The sequence below is a fragment of the Tripterygium wilfordii genome, chromosome 17 (genome assembly GCF_013401445.1).
Source record: "Tripterygium wilfordii isolate XIE 37 chromosome 17, ASM1340144v1, whole genome shotgun sequence".
Taxonomy (NCBI): domain Eukaryota; kingdom Viridiplantae; phylum Streptophyta; class Magnoliopsida; order Celastrales; family Celastraceae; genus Tripterygium; species Tripterygium wilfordii.
Window position 1 is genome coordinate 12,068,735 of NC_052248.1, and position 20,235 is coordinate 12,088,969.

The following is a 20,235-nucleotide window of genomic DNA, read 5'->3' on the forward strand; positions in this document are numbered from 1 at the left end:
AATCCCTTACACTTTTAAATTTAAAATGGAGTTGGATTGGATTAATCAAGTTTGGTGAGAGTATGCAGTTCGATTGGAAGAGATCTATTTTGCGATCGGCATGAACTTCCATAGCCTTGCCTAATAACGTCCACATCCATTTCGGGTTATCTGATTCAAGTTTTGTATACCTCAACCTCAGAAGACCATGAAGTTTGCGGCTAACCTTGATAAATTACAAATATGAAACATTTAGATTGAAGTATTTGGAACTATGGAGCCAGCAAGCTATGATTCCAAGTTCGGAACTCTGTATTGCAAATAAGGTAGCAATATTAATAACAGCCCGCTAATGTGAAAATCTAGCAACTCATTAAGGAAAAAAAATTCAAGGATGCTATCTATATGGTGTAAAACAAGTCCATGGCAGGCGAGAAATATGGCCAAAACGTGAGTCCCATTCACCAATAAGGTTTCAAGAAGATGCAACTCCAATATCTGCAAGTGAGACTTCAAGGAAACTTGGCTTTGAGAAATGATATTCTCTTGCATGCATTACCTTAAGCCACTGTTTTAAAAACCGAACCATGCCGACTGATCGAATTGGAAAACCAAGCAATTGGATCAAAAACCCAATGACCTTACCGATTTTATACGACCAAAGGTTATTTTTTAAGGTTAAATGATTACAAAACATTGAATTCTTTTATAATTTAATTATATGTATTTCATTTTTCCACATATAATATGATAATATCAATATATTTATATCAATTATAAAAATATAACAATATAATATACTATTATTACAGCAAATGAGTCATTGGTACAATGACTTTGCATGTCCCTGACTGAGGTCATGAGTTCTAGTCTCATCTCCTCCAAATAACTGAGGTCATGGGTTCTAGTCTCACCTCCTCCAAATATTTATAAGGAGGTGTGTGGGCTTGATTTGCACCTCCTGCGTGGGGCCTGTTGACACCTATACTTTCATAGGCTTGATCTGGTAGTGTATCGTATGTTGTATTTGTACTCAAAAAAAAAAAATACTATTATTACATTGTCAAATGTCAATATTTTTTTTTTTGAGAAGATTGTCAAATGTCAATATTTTTTAAATGATCATATTTCATTATTTTGGTTTTTTATTTAGCATTAAGTTTAATTATAATATATATTTTTTATTTTTTAATTAAACATACGGTTCGATCCATCGACGACCCACTAATTGAGCTAGTGAGCCAATCCCTTGCCTGGGTCGATGTCCGGGTCGGTTTTAGAAACATTGACCCAAGGCAGAAAAAAAAAATATTTTTCAATTCTTGTCCCAGCAGCACTTACGCCAAATGAACCATCGTGCAAAACTGGAACGCTGTAGCCACACAGCAATGCATTGGCCTCATCCTCATAGAATCTGTCATCCTTAGTCAGGACTCCAATCTCTGTGCCGGTGATTATGCTCTTTCTCAATCTACACAAGGGTGCCCCAAACAATAAGCCTGCCTTGTCATGTCTCTTGCCATCTAGAAATTAGAGTAAGGGTGCTTCATCTTTGCTTTGTGGTCCATGAGAAGATTAGAATGCAAATTCATTTTATTGCTTGGAGATCCTCCAGAACTTTGCTTCTGTCTTAAGGAGAATTTGTATCTTAGAAGTAATGAATTTGCCATCACCCCAATGGAACTTAGACCCATGAGAGCTCCGGCAATTGATGGAGTCAGTATGGTGCCAGTTACTGGTAATAACATTCCAGCAGCTACTGGAATTCCAACCTATCAACATAAAGGAGAGAGAAAAATGACCGATGTAAACACGACACATAATGAAAAGAGAGCAAAGCAAATAGTCTTGCGACTTTTACCGCTGAATTAAATGATTATCATTGTATATAGCAAAATACTTACAATGTTGTAGGCAAAGGCCCACCAAAGATTTTGCTTTATTGTCTTCATGGTCATCCTGCTCAGCTCTAAAGCATCAAGCAACTGCATGCAGGTTAACAAAGTCAACTTCCTATATATAACAGGACCCATAACACCGGGAAAAATTATTATTAAGATAGATAAGAGTGAACAAAAATCATGAAGATAAGTCACTATGACGATACATAATTGAAATTACATGAATAGGTTACTAGAAAGGAAAATTTTATACACAGTTGAACTTGATGCCGGAAACAACTTGAGGAGCACATCAACACAATGTAAAATGTGTTTCAGAAGAACTTAAAATGTAAACTAAGAAAGTCAAAATCAAAAGAGATTTGCCAATGCGAATCCTTAGTCCCAAGAACCCAGACTGTAGTATCGTGATTTTTTCCCTTTTTCTCTAAACAGGTAGGGTGAGCTAAAATAAATCTTCAGGAATGCCTTCTGCTCTTTTGCGTCTTATGCGAATAACTAAAATTATTGTTCCAAGCAGGAGATACATTAAAATTGTTACTGCACAAAGATGTACAAAATTAAATGGGGCAGATGCCTATTGAGCAACAAAAGGCACAGATATCTGAGTCTACCTCAGCAGTTAATTTACAAACAAACAGGACCATTGAAGCCACAATTGCACCCACTACTTAAAACTGTGAAATTAAGTGAGGCATAAGGGACATGCAATAAGACCTCTCTTATTTTGTACACATTCAGTAAATACCTGTGAGAGCCTGTTGCCCATCAACACAACTGAAGAGACCTCACTAGCAGCTCCAACTCCCCCACCCATGGCAACCCCAACATGAGATGATGCTAAGGCAGCAGCATCATTGATCCCATCACCAACCATTGCTACTATTTTCTGATCCTTCTGAAGTTCATTTATGAACTTCTTCTTTTCATCCGGTTTAACTTCATATAGAACCTGCAAACCATCCCACGTCCAAAATATTTAACCACCAACACATTTAATAGGATCTACTATTCATAATTTCTCACAAGCATGTCCACTTTATGCCAAAAGTTTGCAAAACACTTCAAACCAAGATCAGATAAGAATTTCCATATTTCATTTTCATTACGGTACTTTCATGGCCAAAGTTCTAAAATGTTTTCCAGAGAATTTATCGCTTGTCATCAGACTGAATGTCAAAAATGCAGCCATAGGTATAAAAAATGATGTTCAAAACTTATACAGAAAAAGCTACATGTAAAGCAAATATTTGCCAATACAAGGTAGTATCAGCACTTGTACAGGGCAAAAGGCTAGTTTCAAAATTAGTGTTGACAATCCACAAGCCAAAAGAAAACCAGGAACACATGTTTTTACACCAAAGGAGCGGCAACCCCATGCCCATCTCATATAGATCATAAAATCCATCAGGCAAAACACGGAACCAAAAAAGAAGCCATAAAACCCGATTCATGCTTAAGGCATAGTAATCCCATGCCAATTATGATTTATTGTTTGTCTGTAGCTCATTCCAGAATCAACGGATGCTCAGAGTGCAGATAGAGATTACAACTAAGTTCTGACACTATATTTTCCTACCTTATCTTTTGGAATACCAACAACAGAAGCTACATGCTCGGCAGTATTCCTTTTGTCTCCTGAAAGCATGTATACACTAATCCCTTGCTTAGACAAACATTCAACAACTTGGCCTGCGTCTTCCCTGATTTGATCCTCAATGTATACAAGACCTGCAAGGGAATCATCTACACCAACATAGACGACAGATTGGTTTGTAAGCTCCTCCACTTCTGGCAATGAATTCTCATCGACCCCATGCCTGCATATAAGTAAAACCATTCTCAAGCTTGAATTTTGTGACACACAACACAAAACTACAAAAGTATAAAACCTAGAGCTAAAGTACAAAGAGAATTCATAAAATTCTTATTGAATGTAGAAAAATAGTCTTAAGGAAAAACTTATAATTATCACGAATACAATCAAGTACATCCCTGACAACCAGATGCAAATTCATTTGATGAAGAAGTATTCTTTGTTCCAAATTAGAGCCTCATGAAAGTAGACACAAGGAAACCAACAAATACAGTACCTTCTGACCCAATCTAACGTCCCAACAGACACCCTTCTGTTCTCAATAATCGCAGTGGCACCAGATCCAGGTTCCTCCATAAATGTTCCCTCTGCGACCTACAAAGATGATCAAAAATTAGGCTAAGAATGTGTCTAAGAACATAATCATACGATTAAAAGCTGATCCTCCGACATAAGCCAAAACAGAGTTTCAATAATTTTGATTTTGGTTGAAAAACTGACTGAAAGGGAAGCCAACTGCTGTATCGCACCTCATTCAAAAAGAAGAAGATCAAGGTATAGAGAATCTACAAGTGATCTTGACACAACACAATTCTACAGATAAGCTACCAGTAGATCAAACATGGAAACTCTAGTTCCAATCCACATGACTGTCTCTTCCTGTTTAGCAACAAAAGAGTTTGAAGAAGGCAAAAAAAAAAAGCAGTTCTTTTGTCAACGTTTTACTAAATCAATGGAACTACTGATGAATGCTAATCTCCTGTAACTGAAATGTCTCATGTAGACGCCACTAAAACTTGCCTAGTAACAGAAAACATAATGGAGGAAGCAAAAATTTCAGACTAAACATAATTGATTGTCTCCTGCAGCAGACAGCTACAAATAGCAGTCCCAAGTCAATTAATTTAAGCTAATACGTATACTACCAAAACATAAACGGTATAGTACCAAAACATAAACGGAAGCTATTGTGATACCGTACCGATTAAATAAGAAAATCCAGCAACTTATTCTAATCGAAAGTATGCCGATTCCATCTGCAGGAAACCTGAAATGCCTACAGTATTCTAGAACTTTTAAACCACTCTTCTCTTAATTTCGCAAAAATTTCTTGAACATGCACACCTCCAAATTCACAAAATAACCCTCAAGTGTTTTGATTCAACTGTTTGGGTGCTGAGAAGCAGGATCTGCATCATAAGATGACTTTTTTTTTTGTTTGGGGGTGGGGGGGGGGGGGGGGGGGGGGTTGGAATGTACATACTCCAAGTTGAATAGGGTACCTTCATAAACTGACAATTAACAGCACAAGCAGCTTTCACAATTGCTTTTCCAACTGGATGAATAGTATTTGCCTCAACACCAGCAGCTAACATGAGAACTTCAGCCTCTGACCAAGTATGAATTGGCTTTTGCCTGCATCGCAACTGCAGCAATTATCATCTCCATAGATGTAAACTATGCAGTTATTTACCATCTATAGAATACATTAATATGACCACGGATAGAACATCCAAATTTAATACAATTAAATATGTTCCTCATATCTGGAGCTTGTAAACCAAAAACTTCAATGGCCCTAAATTAAGGCATCAATGCTCCACATTGTTTACTATGATTGTGTCAAAGACATTTGAATCAGCGTCAAATCAATCTTTTAGGTTGAGAGTAAACACAAGGCGGCAAGTTTCAAGTGACATAAAATTCTTGGAGAAGAATATTATATGAATCCTACCAACAGAAAAGGAACCAAAAACAAAAAAGAATTGGGTAGAGTACAAGAAAAAGATTTCACTTTCGTTTACTTTCATATATATCGCCTATATGTATACTTGCCTACAGCATAGTTTCACTTCCCCAAGGAACAAACAGTAATTACATGCCCATTTCCCCATTTACTAAATTGACTGAATGCATTTACTTGACATTGATTTGTATGTACTACATTTCATCTACTGCCGATTGTTTATTTGGTCAAATGCTCTCGCACTACTCTGGCCACCTACCCTTGAGATATATCCATCTAAGCTAATTTTTCCATTTTCAGTTTTTATTTTGTTGGGGGAGATGGGCAGACATCAAGGAGATCTATTCCATTATCTACCGTATATTTTCAAAGCTAAAACAGTTCACTCGTAGAACATTCTATTTGATCTAATCATAGCTTTAGAAGAAATCAACACATGCAAAAAACCAAATAGAAGGATTTTTTTACAGGAAAAGAGTCTCATAAGGATTGAACAATTGCATCACACTTAACTGTGAATCAGCAGTTTTTAAAGATCCAGGAGTAACAACTTTTGTCACAGCAGGTCTGCCCATCGTAAGGGTACCTGTTTTGTCAAACACTATAGTGTTCACCATTGAAAATTTCTCCAAAATGTTTCCACCACGCAAAAGCAATCCTCTTGTTGCCCCTAATGAAGTCCCAACCTAAAAGATAGCCAGACCAGTCAAACCTGATATCAACTCAGATTGAGCCTGAAACTAATCCAACAAGAAACTGACGCAGCATTTGGAGTAACTACCAGAACAGCTGTGGGTGTCGCCAAGCCAAGTGCACATGGACAAGCAACAACCTGTATAGATAAAGATGTTCAATGTGCATGATAAGAATTCATGGAGGATTTAAGACTTGAAACATTTCAATGAGAAACATGCAGTCATTATTCCCTAACATTCCATTGCCAAAATTTACTATATAAAAGAGAGCACTGGTTTGCTCTGTAGAAGCCCACTACGATTACTGAACGAGCCAACCACGTTCCACTAGGCAATAATTGAAACCCTAGCCACCGCAGTATTATGGATCACTCCATTTTTTTCACGTCTTCCTAAGTAATTTATGTGGAAGCTTAGACAAAATTTGCTTCAAGAATTCCTCATAAAGATATGTGCCCACCTTGTTCATATCTGTATTTAAAGAAGGAAGAGGACTTTCATGAAAAGGCTCATGATTTAAAGTGTCCCACTGCTTTGGGTTTCCTTTTTGGATATGGTTGTAAATTACCTCTGTGTATAAGACTCTAGCAATCTTCAATAGGTAGAAATAAGATTAAACCCCAGTAAACACTTTGTGCCAGAGGATGGTAAGTGGAATAAAAGTTAGGAGGAGAAATTTTAAAACAAAAGTAAATTTAAACAGTATCCCAGCACTCAAACGCAGAAAAAATCAAAGAAGCGAAAAGGCCCAGCAGCGCTGAAGTTTACATATATCATTTATGATGATTGCCATGACAAGTTCAGCAACAATAATAAATCTCATCTTAAATATAAGGAAGTTCATAGGATTACTGAAGATTCAGTAACAACTCGAATTAACATACCAATACACTGCATGAGAGCTGTAGGGCCAATGAAAGTGGACTTCCTTGATAAGCAGCGGCAGGTAGAATATGTGCCCCAAACAGGTTCCAAAATATAAATGTAGCAGCAGAAAGTGCCATTACTCCATAAGTAAAGTGCCCAGAGACCTGTGAAAGTCATGATAAAGACATAGTAAGAATTTGTAACCAGAATTTGTAACCAGGAAACTACCACCAACAAACTTAGCACTTCATAAGCATGACAGTAATAGTTATGCTGTGTGGCAAGCCTATCTATAGCCCTTTGAAGGGGATTGTAGATCCATAAAAGCTATAGCGATAAATATATGTAAAGCATGTGGGATTCTTTTTCCTGCAAATGATCCACATATCCAGTGTAAACTTCATAACGGCTAAAGCTCTCTGATCATGCTTCAAAAGGACCAATTTTGATATTAATATAGTCTCTACATTATTCAATTAACTTCCATGGTATGCTAACAATGCATCCAAACATCAACCCGATATAATATCGCCAGAATTCCATAACATGAAGACTTTGCTCAAGCATCCTCTTCCTGGATTGTAAAGTAAAACCAACAAGAACAACTGAGTCCAATAATTAAAATTGCATATTGAAATATTTACTTATCCTTAGAAGTTTTAGAATACTCATTCATCATTGGATGGGATTCCTTAATCTTCCTAATTTTCCTGAACTTCAACTAAACCTACGCATCCCACATTTCCATCGAAGCCTCACATTTTATTCCCAGAAACACTAAAACCTTTATTTCCTTGTCTCACTTGAAATATCTTAACATTGGATTCAAGCTTCACCATGCAGACCATCAATTCCTAGAGGTTTATGTGTTTTCATTTGTTCTACAAGGATCTACAGCCTGGAATATGGTAATAGTAGCAGCAATGGAGGTTGAGCATTCCCCTATCTTGGCATCCAATAGCCCGCCTCCCAACCCATTTCCATGGGATTAAATCCTGGGATTCCAAGAGATTAAGCCATTTCAGCCAACTGCCAGGTCCCCCCAACAAGTTAAAACATGGCTCCCTTTAATTCTTCTGTTCGAAACATGCAGGAAGGAGTGCTTAATGAAGCCATATGCCAACTCTTTAATATCACTTACAAGTAGCTTCTGAATAATGAGAAAAAATTAAGGTGAGACAACAATCACGTAGCCACTGTCTATGTCAAAATCAACTTTGATAACCTAAAAGTCCCCTTAATCTAAGCAAAAAAAATTTGAAGTCAATTAGAGCGCTATACAATTCTAGTAGTAGAACTAGTATGAGATACAAAAGAGAACCTTGTCAGCCAAACGCTGTACAGGAGCTTCCATATTTTGTGCCTCTTCCACCAAACGGATAATGTCTCCCATGGCAGTATCACCACCAGGTCTCCGCACTTCAACTGTAAGGGTACCATTAAGGTTGATAGTTCCAGCAGCCACTTCACTCTAGCACAGATAAGTATGATAGTATAAACATAGTCCACATAAATAAGCAGTGTTGCCATCAAAGTAACTATGAATCATTTTCTTTAAAAAAAGATTGTCATGTGCAGCCAAAGAGGAGTACCCCAGGTAGCTTGGTTACGGGTAATGGCTCCCCAGTGAAACTAGACTCATCTATGGTGCTTCTACCAGCTCTTACTATCCCATCTGCTGGAACACGGTCCTAAAAGAAAAACCACTTCTAGTGAAAGTAAACCAGAGATATTTCACTTAAAACATGAAACCTGAACAAGAGAATGTGAAAAATGCTCCTATAAATTGAAGTCGATACTTACTCCAGGTAGTACAACAATTTGGTCTCCAACTGAAAGATTACTGCAAGGAATTTCAACGACTGAGCCAGAATTCTCTGCATTGCCACCAACCACGAGACGAGCCTTTGGAGGCAGAAGACTTAGAAGTCCTGTCATATCACTAGTGGCTTTAAGTTTAGCTCTTTGTTCAAGATTCCTTCCTAACAAGACAAATGCTATTAGCATAATTGGCTCTTCAAAGAATGCCTTCCAACCCTGCATACACATCATCCGATCAATAAAGACTTTTGTCAGAAAATGATATTATTCCTGTCTTCACCCATTCTCAAAGTAATAGCAAGACAAATGGCCAATATGGTTTTTTTTTACCGTTTACTTGTTTCCACCTATTTAGTTTTACGTATTCATTTATAAAAAAAATTTATTTTTTAAAACTGGTTTTCAAAGCAGGCTGCTTCTTAAGTTGCTCATGTCTTGTATACGTATCTATCCTCTCTCAAAAATTAAAGGCTTTCTAAAAAAAATAAAAAATTTAAAGTGCTTGATGTTTCTACACCCACATTATAATTTATATTGATGTTTTCAAGTACTTATTTATCTTTCAAGTTTCAAGTACATATTACATGACTTATTGGTTAGTTATTTAAAAAATATTTTATAAAATAGTAAAACACAAAATTAAAATAAAAAAAAAATCTGAACTACAAATTCACATGATATCTAATGTAAAGAAAAAACAAAGAGAGACAGATGGAGAAATATGACATACAAATTCACATAATGCCTAATGTCGAATGCAATCTTATCAGGGCCAGTATAAGAATTCAATAAAATAAATAATAGCAAATTAGATCTAAATAGCAAAAGTATCATATTAATTCATGAATACTTAATAATGGAGAAACCATATTACCATCACCATCACAGCTTCAACCCCTACCATCATCATAGTGGCCAACACCTCCAACACCAGCCACCATCACCACCGCCACCACTACTACAATCATCAACTTTATGCTTCTAGCACCAACCGATGATTCTAAACTATCTTTCAAACTTTATAAGAAATTCAAAAGAAACATATTGGAAATTTAGAAACTTTATTACCATCACCGTCCCTACTCTAGTCTCTACCACCATCACGACCACCAATACCTCCCCCACCAGCCAACGTTGCTGCCACCATCACTACTACAGCACTACCACAATCGCCACCACCCAAACGTTAACACCAGTAACACGTGATTTTATCATTAATAGTATCATCTTATTCAAGTTATACATATTTCAACAATATATATATATTTTGATTTTTTCATGAGCATCACATTCGAAAATTTCAAACTTTAGCTTTTAGATTTTAGCAGCAGACTACGGCATAAAGCTACCAAACAACATGCATATTGTGATTGACTGCTACTCCACTCATCATATGTTATTCAACGGCAATATTCCTATACCATCCATGATTTTGAAGATCGATCAGAAGACACATTTCAAAAATCTGACAACACATATGTTGCAGCTGACCTTATATAACATGTATATATCAACTTGAGCAAGAGAATCTACGTAATATTGTGGCATGCTTGTAATAATCTGCTAGTGTGGCAGGCAAAATAGCACACTGACAGACTGACTATCATTTTGATTGATGAAAGGAGTAAAATTAATTAGAGAGAAAACGCCTTCTCTCGCCAATTTCCTTTTAAGACACTTAATTCTTTGACTTCACAGATCTGTACAATGATGACACTATCAAATGCTAAAACACAAGCTCACAATGAAGCACTTGAATTCCTGCTACTGACGTTACAAAGATATGTAACATCCATAGTCAACTGTAGGTGACTAGCATCCATATCATACAAGATTGCTGATATCTAATCAACTTGTTCATACCACCACAGTGCACCAAATATTGCGACTCCATATACATTTCAGAATTCAGAAATAGAAGTGAACCAAAGTCAAGAAATCAGAATGAGCAGTACCAGTTTCGGCACTAAGGCAGCCAATGAACTAACTGTAAATGATGATAGAGCCCCAAGACCAACTAAGGTGTTCATGTTGGGAGCTCCCTTCAAAAGGCTTCTCACACCATCAAGGATAAGTTGACGCCCAGGACCAAGTAACGTAAATAGAGACATGGACAAATGAAATCCTGTGGAATGAAATGCATGGATCCATGAAGCCTTAACTCCAAAAGTATGAGAGAGATGGCCAAAAAGGCAAACAGCACAAAGAGCCCAGGAGACAGCAAGCTCGCGACCTATACGAAGAACGAGCAATCAGTCTTGCATTTTCTGGTACATTATCGGCATATATAGCTCTACAACTTGAGAATTCTCTATTCCCCTGGATCTACCAAGTAAAATGAAAGAAGCCAATATCAACTTATTATCAATACAACAAGATATTTACCACTTTCTTTTAAGCGATTATGCTTTTCGTTCATTTTCCTTTCAAAGACTTGAAAGAAATTTTTTCTTCCAGAATCTGCATCAAGGAACAAAAAAACAACAAATAAGGCAATATGAAAATTGAAGGAGAGAAGTACAAAATGCAGATAAAATGGTACAAAAGAAACAGGGACTGCAGGCAGGCAACCTGACTAGGTTCTGTTCATTGTATTTCATCATTAAAAAAATGGCTATAATGAATTTTTAGCATATAGTAAGCTTACCAAACAACAGGATATCAAACATAGGAAGATCCGTACAAGCAGAACAGGACTAGAAAGTAATCATTTCAAGTGTCCTCAACATGGCGCATGCAGACATGCAACCAAGTAGCGAGGTACAACATATGAAGGGGTATAAATTGTATAATATATAAAATGATGTATGCCCATCAAAACATAAATGTTATTAATGAATCTAAAGTGCTCTGGACACCCCGGAAAATGAGATCTTTAGAGCCCTATTCACAAAGAAGATGTACTAGTACCTCCCATGCAGCAATCCACTCCTCTAGATGCTAAACGCTCTTAGAAATACGTAGATGAAAGTGGCTTTCACAATCAAGTTTGCCTTCACAATAGGGCTCTAACAAAAACTGAGGGCTAAACAAAGCTTTCTGTGTTTCAAATAACAAACAGTGAAAACTGATAAAAATTGCAGAAAAGACTGGGCAACCTTCCACTCAGGAGACATCACATTAAGACGTTTCAATTCTCATAACAGTGGTCCAACTGGATGAAACAATGGACCACTGTAGGGAAAGGTGTCGATGTCCTACCGCATAAGATAGCATTTTCTGCAAGGAATTTACTCCACAAACCTTGCAGCTTAGGCTCCTCCGTCTATAACATATAAGATAGAAAGTAAATGCAAGGGGATGTAGGGTCAATTTAAGTAGGATTTTCAAATGAAGGACCTAGCCTATGAGTCAGCATACTGAAATCAAAGAATTTACAAAGCCACAAGCAGGACACCATAAGGTTCTCCAGGTACTGCACAAGCTTACGAACAAGCAAAGGATATCTTTTTCAGAAACAAAATTGATTAAATCACAAGTCTGTAGAATGCCAGATATAAAAAGTTTCATGTAACATGCAATTAGACCTTTTCAGAAGAGGCAGAGCGCCAAACCTCAAACTTAATTTACTGAATTCTATAATTTTCCATGTGCTTGTTGAAAGTACAACAACAACGAATGGCTGGAAATATAAACACTATATTGCTAAGTCTTTACACATACAAAAGTACATTTATAAGCAAGATGAATCCTTTGTTTCTTGAAAACAACTAAAGGAATATTAAACACAAATTGTGCAACAGCAAATCCTCCAAAACATAAGGGTCCCTTGGCATCAGAGTTTTCCTCTCCAACTAATCCACCACAAGTAGCCGCTGAGACTCACCTATTGAAATGAGAAATAATTACATTAATAACGAACTTCAAGCCTAGCCCATCTACAGGTGAAGATGTTATTTGCAAAATTTTTGTCACGTAGCCAAACCATCACAAATTCAAAATTTTATGCATTAAGGACATACCATAAACAATATGGTAGCTCATCTCAACAAATCCTTTGCAATTCTACATTGAAATATCTCCTTCAATAGCTCCCTGACCTGCCACTAACCCACCAGGCTTCTCATAAATCAAATGGAAGACCTAAAGTTACAAAGTCTACTCCCGTCTTTCAACCTTTCATATTATGAAAGCCACAGCCATCAGTAAACAAAATGGGCACTTTAACAGTTGAAAGACAGGAAAAAACTGAAACAAAGAAAGGAAACCATCCTTAAGCAAAGCAAATTTAGAGGAACCGCATAGCAGCAAACCATGGGAGACAACCTTTCAATAAATTAACCAGGCAGCAAAAATTTGTTTCCTATATATTCAGTGTCATGTATTTCAAGTTTCATTAATCCATAATGGAGTATTACATCATTAGAAATATTAATACTCTATAAACAACAGCTGGAATAAATTAATGTAACAAAGTTTATGCTTTCAATTATTTGACTTTGGAAAACTTTATGTGAGTTGATGATGATGGCCTGGCCCCAAAGATGCTTACCTCGTAAATTTGAACTGAATCCACAACTAGTCAAATGCTTTGCAAGTGACTCTCCTAATTGTTGTTGCCAGTTTGGGGCAACCTTTGCTTCGGATACCGGCCATACAATCGCTGACTCTGTCGTGAGATTGACACTAGCAGACGACACTTGTGGCTGCCCATAATGCCATAGTCAGAAGCACATTGACTAAGTGTATAATAACAGAGGTAAATGTCTTTGGCAAAATGAGACCAAGAAAGTACAAGGTTGAACGCAAATAGACAGAAGGTGGAACTTCAATATTTTCTGTTTATTTGATTAATTTCAAGAAATTTGGATCTATCTAAGGTAGAGCTATATCCAGGCAATGCTCATTCAAAAAATAAATTTTAAATCCAACAGAGCAAGCTGAAACTCCAAAGTGAAATTTGCTTGAATTCACTCAACTTCCACATCTAGGCTAAACTTGTCCAGTCTATAGTACAATATGTAGGTCAAATGACAGTATATTAGGAGATTAGTTCGTACATTAAAGCGGCATCACATGTACAAGATTACTTGTTTGCCGAAAGTTCTGTTACAGTTTTAAGAAATCTAGGAATTGGGAATTTCTCCTCTAGGTTTCTTGATTTGGGGTTAATTTGGGGTTAGGGTTATGGTAAGCTCTATCCTCAACAAAATTTACATCAATGGTTTAAAACTACATCAGTACTCTTCTCCCCGTGGTATCTACAGAAAAAGCTCTCCATTAATACTTCATTGATTACATATTCTTGTATTACTTCCATCCATGCCTTTTCCTCCCTACCTCTTCTCCCTATGGTATCACCAACTTTAAGAGTCTCTGCTTTTTGCACCAAAGCACTAACCTCTTCACATTATAGTAAAGTGCACAACGCTACAGTAGTGACTAGTGAGTGAGTTTTCTCTTAGGTGAGTTTTTCCCTCGTCCTTTATTCAACCTCTTTACATTATACAAGTCTAAATCATCTTAGGTGATTTTTCTCTCATCTTATCCAATCAAAACGACCCCTGCCCTAGGTCAAACAATCTCATTTCTTATTCTATCCTTCCTAGTGGTGTTGTTGTACATCATTTGGGGACAAAAACACATGCATAGACAAATATGAGCAAGAAATGAAATAAACTAGAATTATATATGATACCAAAAAGTTAGCTTATATTTAATTAGCACCAGAGGAATACCATTTTTCATCTCTAGCAAACTTTTTCTTGAAACCAGAATCATTGAATCAACATTTCTTAAGACAAATAAAAGAATGATAATGGTGCAAACGAAAACACTTACTTGATTTTCAAGTATTTTCTTCACACTTGCTGCACATCCCCCGCATGTCATTCCCTGCCCGAAAGAGGTGAATTAAACATCTTCAAGTTTTCCACCACTAAATTATTAAAAATCCAAATTAAAAAAGAAAATCCTCAATATTTGACACACATACAGGGAGAGGGAGAGAGTGAGAGAGAGTAAATTTTAAAAACTCAACAACTAATACACGAGAAAATAACATAGATTATGCATGATTAAATAATCACATAGATTATGCATGATTAAATAATCCTAATACAAAAGGAAAAATAAAGTCCAGGAACAAAAACAAGCACAAGGAAACTCAAACTTTGCAACATATATTAGCAAACAAAAAAATGTACACGAAAATACGCACATTAACCATTAGTAAGAGAGAATTCGTACCCCAACATCCAGTATAATGACATCCGGTGACGGTGTCGAAGCCCCTTCAGCCGCTCCAACGACCAAATTGAGCTTCGTATCACCACTGTCTGCTCCGTCACCACCCCCACCGCCGCCGCCACTCTCTCCACCAATCCCGCCACTTCCGCCACCACCGGACGTAAATGACGCAGCAGAGCTCGAGACGCACTCCAAGCGCTGACGTAAATGCGGTAAAACTACGTATAGGCTCCTCAGGGAGGACAATCGAGGAGTAGTTGGGAGTAGAGGGTTACTGTTGCAGGTGTAAATGCATCTGAAGCGGCGAGCGGCGAGTTTACCGGGCACGGCATTCTTGGAGAAATGACGGTTTAGGGCTCTGGAGAGACTAAAGAGAGCTAACGTCGTTGTTTGAGACGATGATATAGAAGAGAGAGTGGACTCCATATCTTGAAGAGAAAATCAAGAAGGAGAATCGCTCGCAGCAGTGAGTGTCTCTCTCTTTGCAAACTATTTATCCGTTTGGCTTATCTACAGGTTGTCTGTAGTCCTGTAGTCTGTAGTCTGTACCCGCATCCATCTTCAAGTGCGATTCAGAGTCCAGGACTGGAGATGGAGCATGAGTTGGGCCGAATCTGGGTTGACACGGACTTGGAGAGTTTTAAATCGGGCCATAATGGAAGCAGGCCAGATTTTGCATTCTTCAAACTAGGCCCGATTATAGACCCATACAAGCGTGATTGATAGTCAAGTACTAGACATAGCTGGGAGGACGATTCGTGCCCGACCCGCGCGAATTTTTCTCGATCCTAGGCTTGTGCAGAACGGGGACGGGTAAAGAATATCAACGCTCATACGAGACGGGGTCGGGTTAAATATGAACAGCCCTTGATCGGGGCAGAGTTTTGCGGAGATCCGTGAGTTATAATAGGGCGAAGATGGAAAAAATTGTCCCAACATACGGGGAGGGCACTCCCATAGAAGTGCGGGGTGGGGGCAGGGCAGCCATGATCCGCCCCCACCCCATTGCCATGCCTAGACATGGCACATCTCTCCCAAAATGTGAATAAATGGTCAACATAGACAACTGAGAAGAGTTGACAATGACAATAGTATGATACATCTTTCTACGTTTCATTATTCAATCTTCATAAATTTCAACTCCCGAAGTATCTATTGTCCAAGATGCACATACTATATGCCATCATAATTTCATACACTTAAGCTATGCATGCTCACAAGGACCAAACTCCTTAATCATTTACAGGGGACAAATTGTCTGAGATGCTTTCAAGATAAGTCTCCTTTGTAAGTTCCATGCACAATATCACTCTCAATGATAACCTAAGGGTGCTGGTGCCTCCCTCAATTCCTTTCCCTGGTAATGAATATCCTGCACGGCGACGAAAGTTTCGCAACCAAACCATAAGATTAACAGATGCATCATAGAATTTGTGAAACCATAAATAAAATCAATCTGTTGTAACAAGATAAGCATTTAGAAAAGGGATATCATTGTCATATTTTTTTCCAAGCCAAAAATAACAACACTTTTTGGTAACCGCAAAAAGTGCAACACATAAGTACAAAAGCTACAATGTGAATCTCATTGGTGCTTCCAGGGAAAATGAAAAGGGAAAATATACATATATGTAAGCAAAACTCAAGAAAGAGGGCAAGTTAATAGAACGTCCAATCTTTTATTCATCTATTCATGCCATAACGATGTTATTTTGAAATATGTCCTTGTGATAAAATATAACACACATGATTGCTTCTAGAATACCATGCAAGCAATATTCCAAACAACAGTGATACCATCTTCAAACTTGCAACTTGCGACAGTTTTCTAGGTCTGGAGTACACCTACACCAAAATCAGACATTTCATCTTTTTGTTTACTTGTCTATTGTAGTGGTAAAGTTACTTTGTTGGGATCACAGTTCAAATCCTAAAAGTAGAAGTGTCTCCACATTACGGGGTAAGGTAAGTGTTATCACTTATCAAAAGCAAAACAATAAATACCATTCTAGTAAAACTAAGATTGCATATGGGTGTCGAGAAATGTTGCAGTGAGGGCTGAACAATCGGAAATAGATGAGGCAGATAATACTTACAGAAGCAAAATGGTTAACATCCCGATGGTGAGCTTCATCAGCACGGATAACTGTTATGACATCTTTCAGCATTGCATCCTTGGGAAGCCTCCAGTAATCAATTGCAATAGCAGGAGCAGGTACATTTTCAATTTGACCATTCTCAATATCCTTCAAATACTCTGTATAAGAGTGTACAGCCTCCTCCTCTAGATACCCAACAATTCTATGCGCCAGTTTGGGAGAGAGTAAATAAAGCACAAAGAATGCATTAAAAAAGACTCCCTGCACAGTCAGAACCAAAAGCCTCTCATACCATTTAGGCTGCACAAGCTCCACCATTGTCATTAAGTGCATCCTCTCATTCTCTGCTTCTTCAAGTAAAGCCTTAATCCAACCACCACTCTGCTGGAACTTGCGGAGTGACCGTAGGTGCAGTAGCATCCCTCCCACCATTCCTGGTACAGCAGCCACTGTTTCTAACATCATTGCACGGCACCCATATCGCCTCTGAGACATAATAATGAATCAGGACAAATTTGTAAACTGATCTCACTAAGAAAACAATGGATTTCTTACATAGAGATTCAAGGAGATTAAATGCTCTCCACAACATTGTTGCAGTAAAACAAAACACTAAAGCATCACAAAATAAAAAAAAATGCAAAAAGAATTCGACCCTTGCACTATTCTCATTTATGGACAACGATAAATAACTGCCACTAGCTGTAGGGCATCCAGTCCACGGAAAATAGTAAAGTTCTAAACAAAAATGTAACTATATAACCCAAAAAAAACCTACTCTTCCATTTTGAATAACTAGATACAGTAAGAACTTCACAATTGAACGGATTATTGAACTTGCTGTATAGGCAATAGTGATCACTGATCATATCTTTCCTTCTAACAAACTTTGATTAAATCTCGGAAAATTCCACCACTATCATAGCTCACTGCTTGCATAAAATTGTGAACACTTCAATACTTGGCACAACTGACACTCGTTAATATTCAAGAACCCACATGTATTAAATTTAATACTACCCTCTGCCACTGAAACTGCCATTTTACTAATAGCATAATAGACATTGAAGGATGGCCCCAATCCATCCTTGAAGATGGGTTGCAACCAATATCAAAAGATTTTGACAACTGCGCAGAGCGCACTATTTATTATAAATACCCAACTACAAAATGTTGTAAACATGACGCCATTTTCAAGCGACCGAGTCCATATTCAAGTCCCAGAGACATTTAATTTTAATTGGCAGGTATCATGTTTCAAACTCATGATCTAGAACTGACTAAAGGCTCTAATATCTTTTGAAACACCAAACTCGTGGAAAATGTTGAAATATTCAGGGGCTCTTATATGGAAAGTCAAACTTAAAGAAAATGGAAGGAGCAGAGGCATCCTACTCATAAGTCATAAATCAATTTATATTTATCAACCTATAGAAAACATGATAGAGAATGCATATAATATAATAGGAGAATCAAATCAAATCAAAAATTGCCAAAAATTTCATCATTGGGCCAAAAATATTGGACCGTCATAAGACAAATAATATACCTTATCCTTGAGCCAGAAAAGAATCAGAAGAAAAATAAAGGAAGCGTTATGTGGCAGGGGGACTTCACAAGAAAGATGTTAAGCCCAAATTAATTGGGACTAACTATTGCCTCAAGAATATTACTTATTTTGGAATTGAAGAATAAGTGAGCTGCACAAACCGGGCGCTTTGCTGCCACATAAAATGAATGCAACCTTGCTAAGAAACTTTTTTATTATAATAATAATGTGAAGGTAACCACTAATATAAGTAGTTATGCAACAGAAACAAATCAACAAGATGGAAACTGCATATCCTAACATATCAACAAGATGTAAACCAGCAAATATCAGATGGAAAATAGTGCAGCTTTCGACTAAAAACAACCAGACTTTGGAATACACATTTAAACAAAAAACCAGACTAAGCACGTCACATAGGAATCCAAACTCAACATTCTCTAAGAGCCAGAAATCTAAGCAACTGGATGAGCAATAGAGAACACTAAATTGATATGCCTGTGTGAAATTCAGGATGCACAAGCATTGATAATATAAACAATTGAACCAATGTTGAAATAGGTATGAGCCTTAAAATTCTATGCATAAGTACAAGACCTAAGAAGACAACAAACCTGAAAAAACACATCTGTTGGAATTCGAAGGACTTTCACTGTCCTGTATGCAAATTTATCCAGAAAAGTCTTTGGAACATGATGCTTCTTCAGATCTATTGATGTGTCTGTTCTATAAGTTTCCCATGGCTACATTGGAAAGAAAATAATAATTAACATACACAAGCTGAAGAGTAAAACATATTCTACGGAGCTTGAACATGCGGAGTTGCTTGATTTCAACATAATTATAAAAGGGATAAACTGTAGAACACAGTGATCCAAATTATGTTGTTGAATTATAAGACCACTAAGAAAAACGCAAATCACTGATCCCCCAACACTTGGAGAAAATAGTTCAACATTTATACAATTAAAAGAACGAAACAGCAAGATGATGGTCAACGAAATTTCAACTTAGTAATTGAAAGAATGAAGGTTGATACCATGAAGCAATTCCAAGGCCACTCGGTACCGTCATCTTTGGTGACCTTGGGCCTCGAGATCCCCCAATAACTCGACACCACCACTCCAGCTTCCTTCCTCTTCTGTTCTTCCGTCAACGAATTCTCCTTCTTGTCCTTCTCCTTCTCGTTCGGAGACAACGCCTTGGCGGTCTCCGTTGACGCAGAGCTCATCATCCTCTTCCAGTAAAACACACCGAACGGCATACCATTTTGTCCCCTCAACTCTGTCACCTCCACAGGAAGCGCCCTTAATACACTTCCCGCCATCGCCGGCGTGGAAGTGTGAATTTTCCCGCCATTGAGAAGTCCCCGAATCGGGAAGGACCTTGCCAAGAACTGGTTCATCCTCTGAATCAAGCCTTCGTTTACAGCTCAGATGGTAGTCTTTTGGAGGAGAAAACTATACTTGGTTGACTGTGAAAGGAAGCGACAAGGTCTCTGTTGTGATTATTGTGCAAGAAACCGGGAGGACAAGGAGAAGACTCGGAAGTTTCGGATCCGCGCGGTTTCAT

General features: G+C 37.6%; 2 protein-coding genes across 8 annotated transcripts; both read right to left on the reverse strand.

Annotated features, from left to right (window-relative positions):
• Positions 1-1,245: 1,245 nt before the first annotated feature.
• On the reverse strand, positions 1,246-15,601 carry LOC119982352 (copper-transporting ATPase PAA1, chloroplastic). 7 transcript variants are annotated; one of them, XM_038825672.1, is made up of 17 exons: positions 15,016-15,601; positions 14,608-14,661; positions 13,319-13,472; positions 11,212-11,286; positions 10,782-11,059; positions 8,809-9,042; positions 8,598-8,696; positions 8,327-8,476; positions 7,023-7,169; positions 6,225-6,275; positions 5,957-6,129; positions 4,980-5,112; positions 3,974-4,071; positions 3,460-3,700; positions 2,629-2,832; positions 1,884-1,964; positions 1,246-1,751 (listed from the first exon to the last, which is right to left on the reverse strand). In XM_038825672.1, the coding sequence occupies exons 1-17, from the start codon at positions 15,439-15,441 to the stop codon at positions 1,503-1,505; spliced, it is 2,847 nt and encodes a 948-aa protein (XP_038681600.1). In that variant the 5' UTR covers positions 15,442-15,601; the 3' UTR covers positions 1,246-1,502. The 7 variants fall into 7 exon arrangements, 6 of the variants coding, with proteins under 6 accessions (XP_038681600.1, XP_038681601.1, XP_038681603.1 ...); XM_038825673.1 differs by having other exon boundaries at positions 1,346-1,751; positions 14,608-14,704; positions 15,016-15,156; XR_005464382.1 differs by lacking the exons at positions 1,246-1,751; positions 1,884-1,964; positions 2,629-2,832; positions 3,460-3,700 and having other exon boundaries at positions 6,030-6,129.
• Positions 15,602-16,162: 561 nt separating this feature from the next.
• On the reverse strand, positions 16,163-20,235 carry LOC119982354 (ubiquinol oxidase, mitochondrial-like). The gene is made up of 4 exons (XM_038825679.1): positions 19,703-20,235; positions 19,278-19,406; positions 17,112-17,600; positions 16,163-16,387 (listed from the first exon to the last, which is right to left on the reverse strand). The coding sequence occupies exons 1-4, from the start codon at positions 20,066-20,068 to the stop codon at positions 16,328-16,330; spliced, it is 1,044 nt and encodes a 347-aa protein (XP_038681607.1). The 5' UTR covers positions 20,069-20,235; the 3' UTR covers positions 16,163-16,327.

Excerpts from the sequence above, each read along its gene's own strand:
- LOC119982352 (XM_038825672.1), bottom strand. The coding sequence starts at position 15,441 with ATGGAGTCCACTCTCTCTTCTATATCATCGTCTCAAACAACGACGTTA. Across the intron at positions 13,473-14,607 it reads AGAAAATACTTGAAAATCAA|CCACAAGTGTCGTCTGCTAG; the intron begins GTAAGTGTTTTC and ends CATTATGGGCAG. Across the intron at positions 7,170-8,326 it reads TACAGCGTTTGGCTGACAAG|GTCTCTGGGCACTTTACTTA; the intron begins GTTCTCTTTTGT and ends TGACTTTCACAG.
- LOC119982354 (XM_038825679.1), bottom strand. The coding sequence starts at position 20,068 with ATGAACCAGTTCTTGGCAAGGTCCTTCCCGATTCGGGGACTTCTCAAT. Across the intron at positions 19,407-19,702 it reads GGCCTTGGAATTGCTTCATG|CCATGGGAAACTTATAGAAC; the intron begins GTATCAACCTTC and ends TTTCCAATGTAG. Across the intron at positions 17,601-19,277 it reads CAACAGATGTGTTTTTTCAG|AGGCGATATGGGTGCCGTGC; the intron begins GTTTGTTGTCTT and ends ATTATGTCTCAG.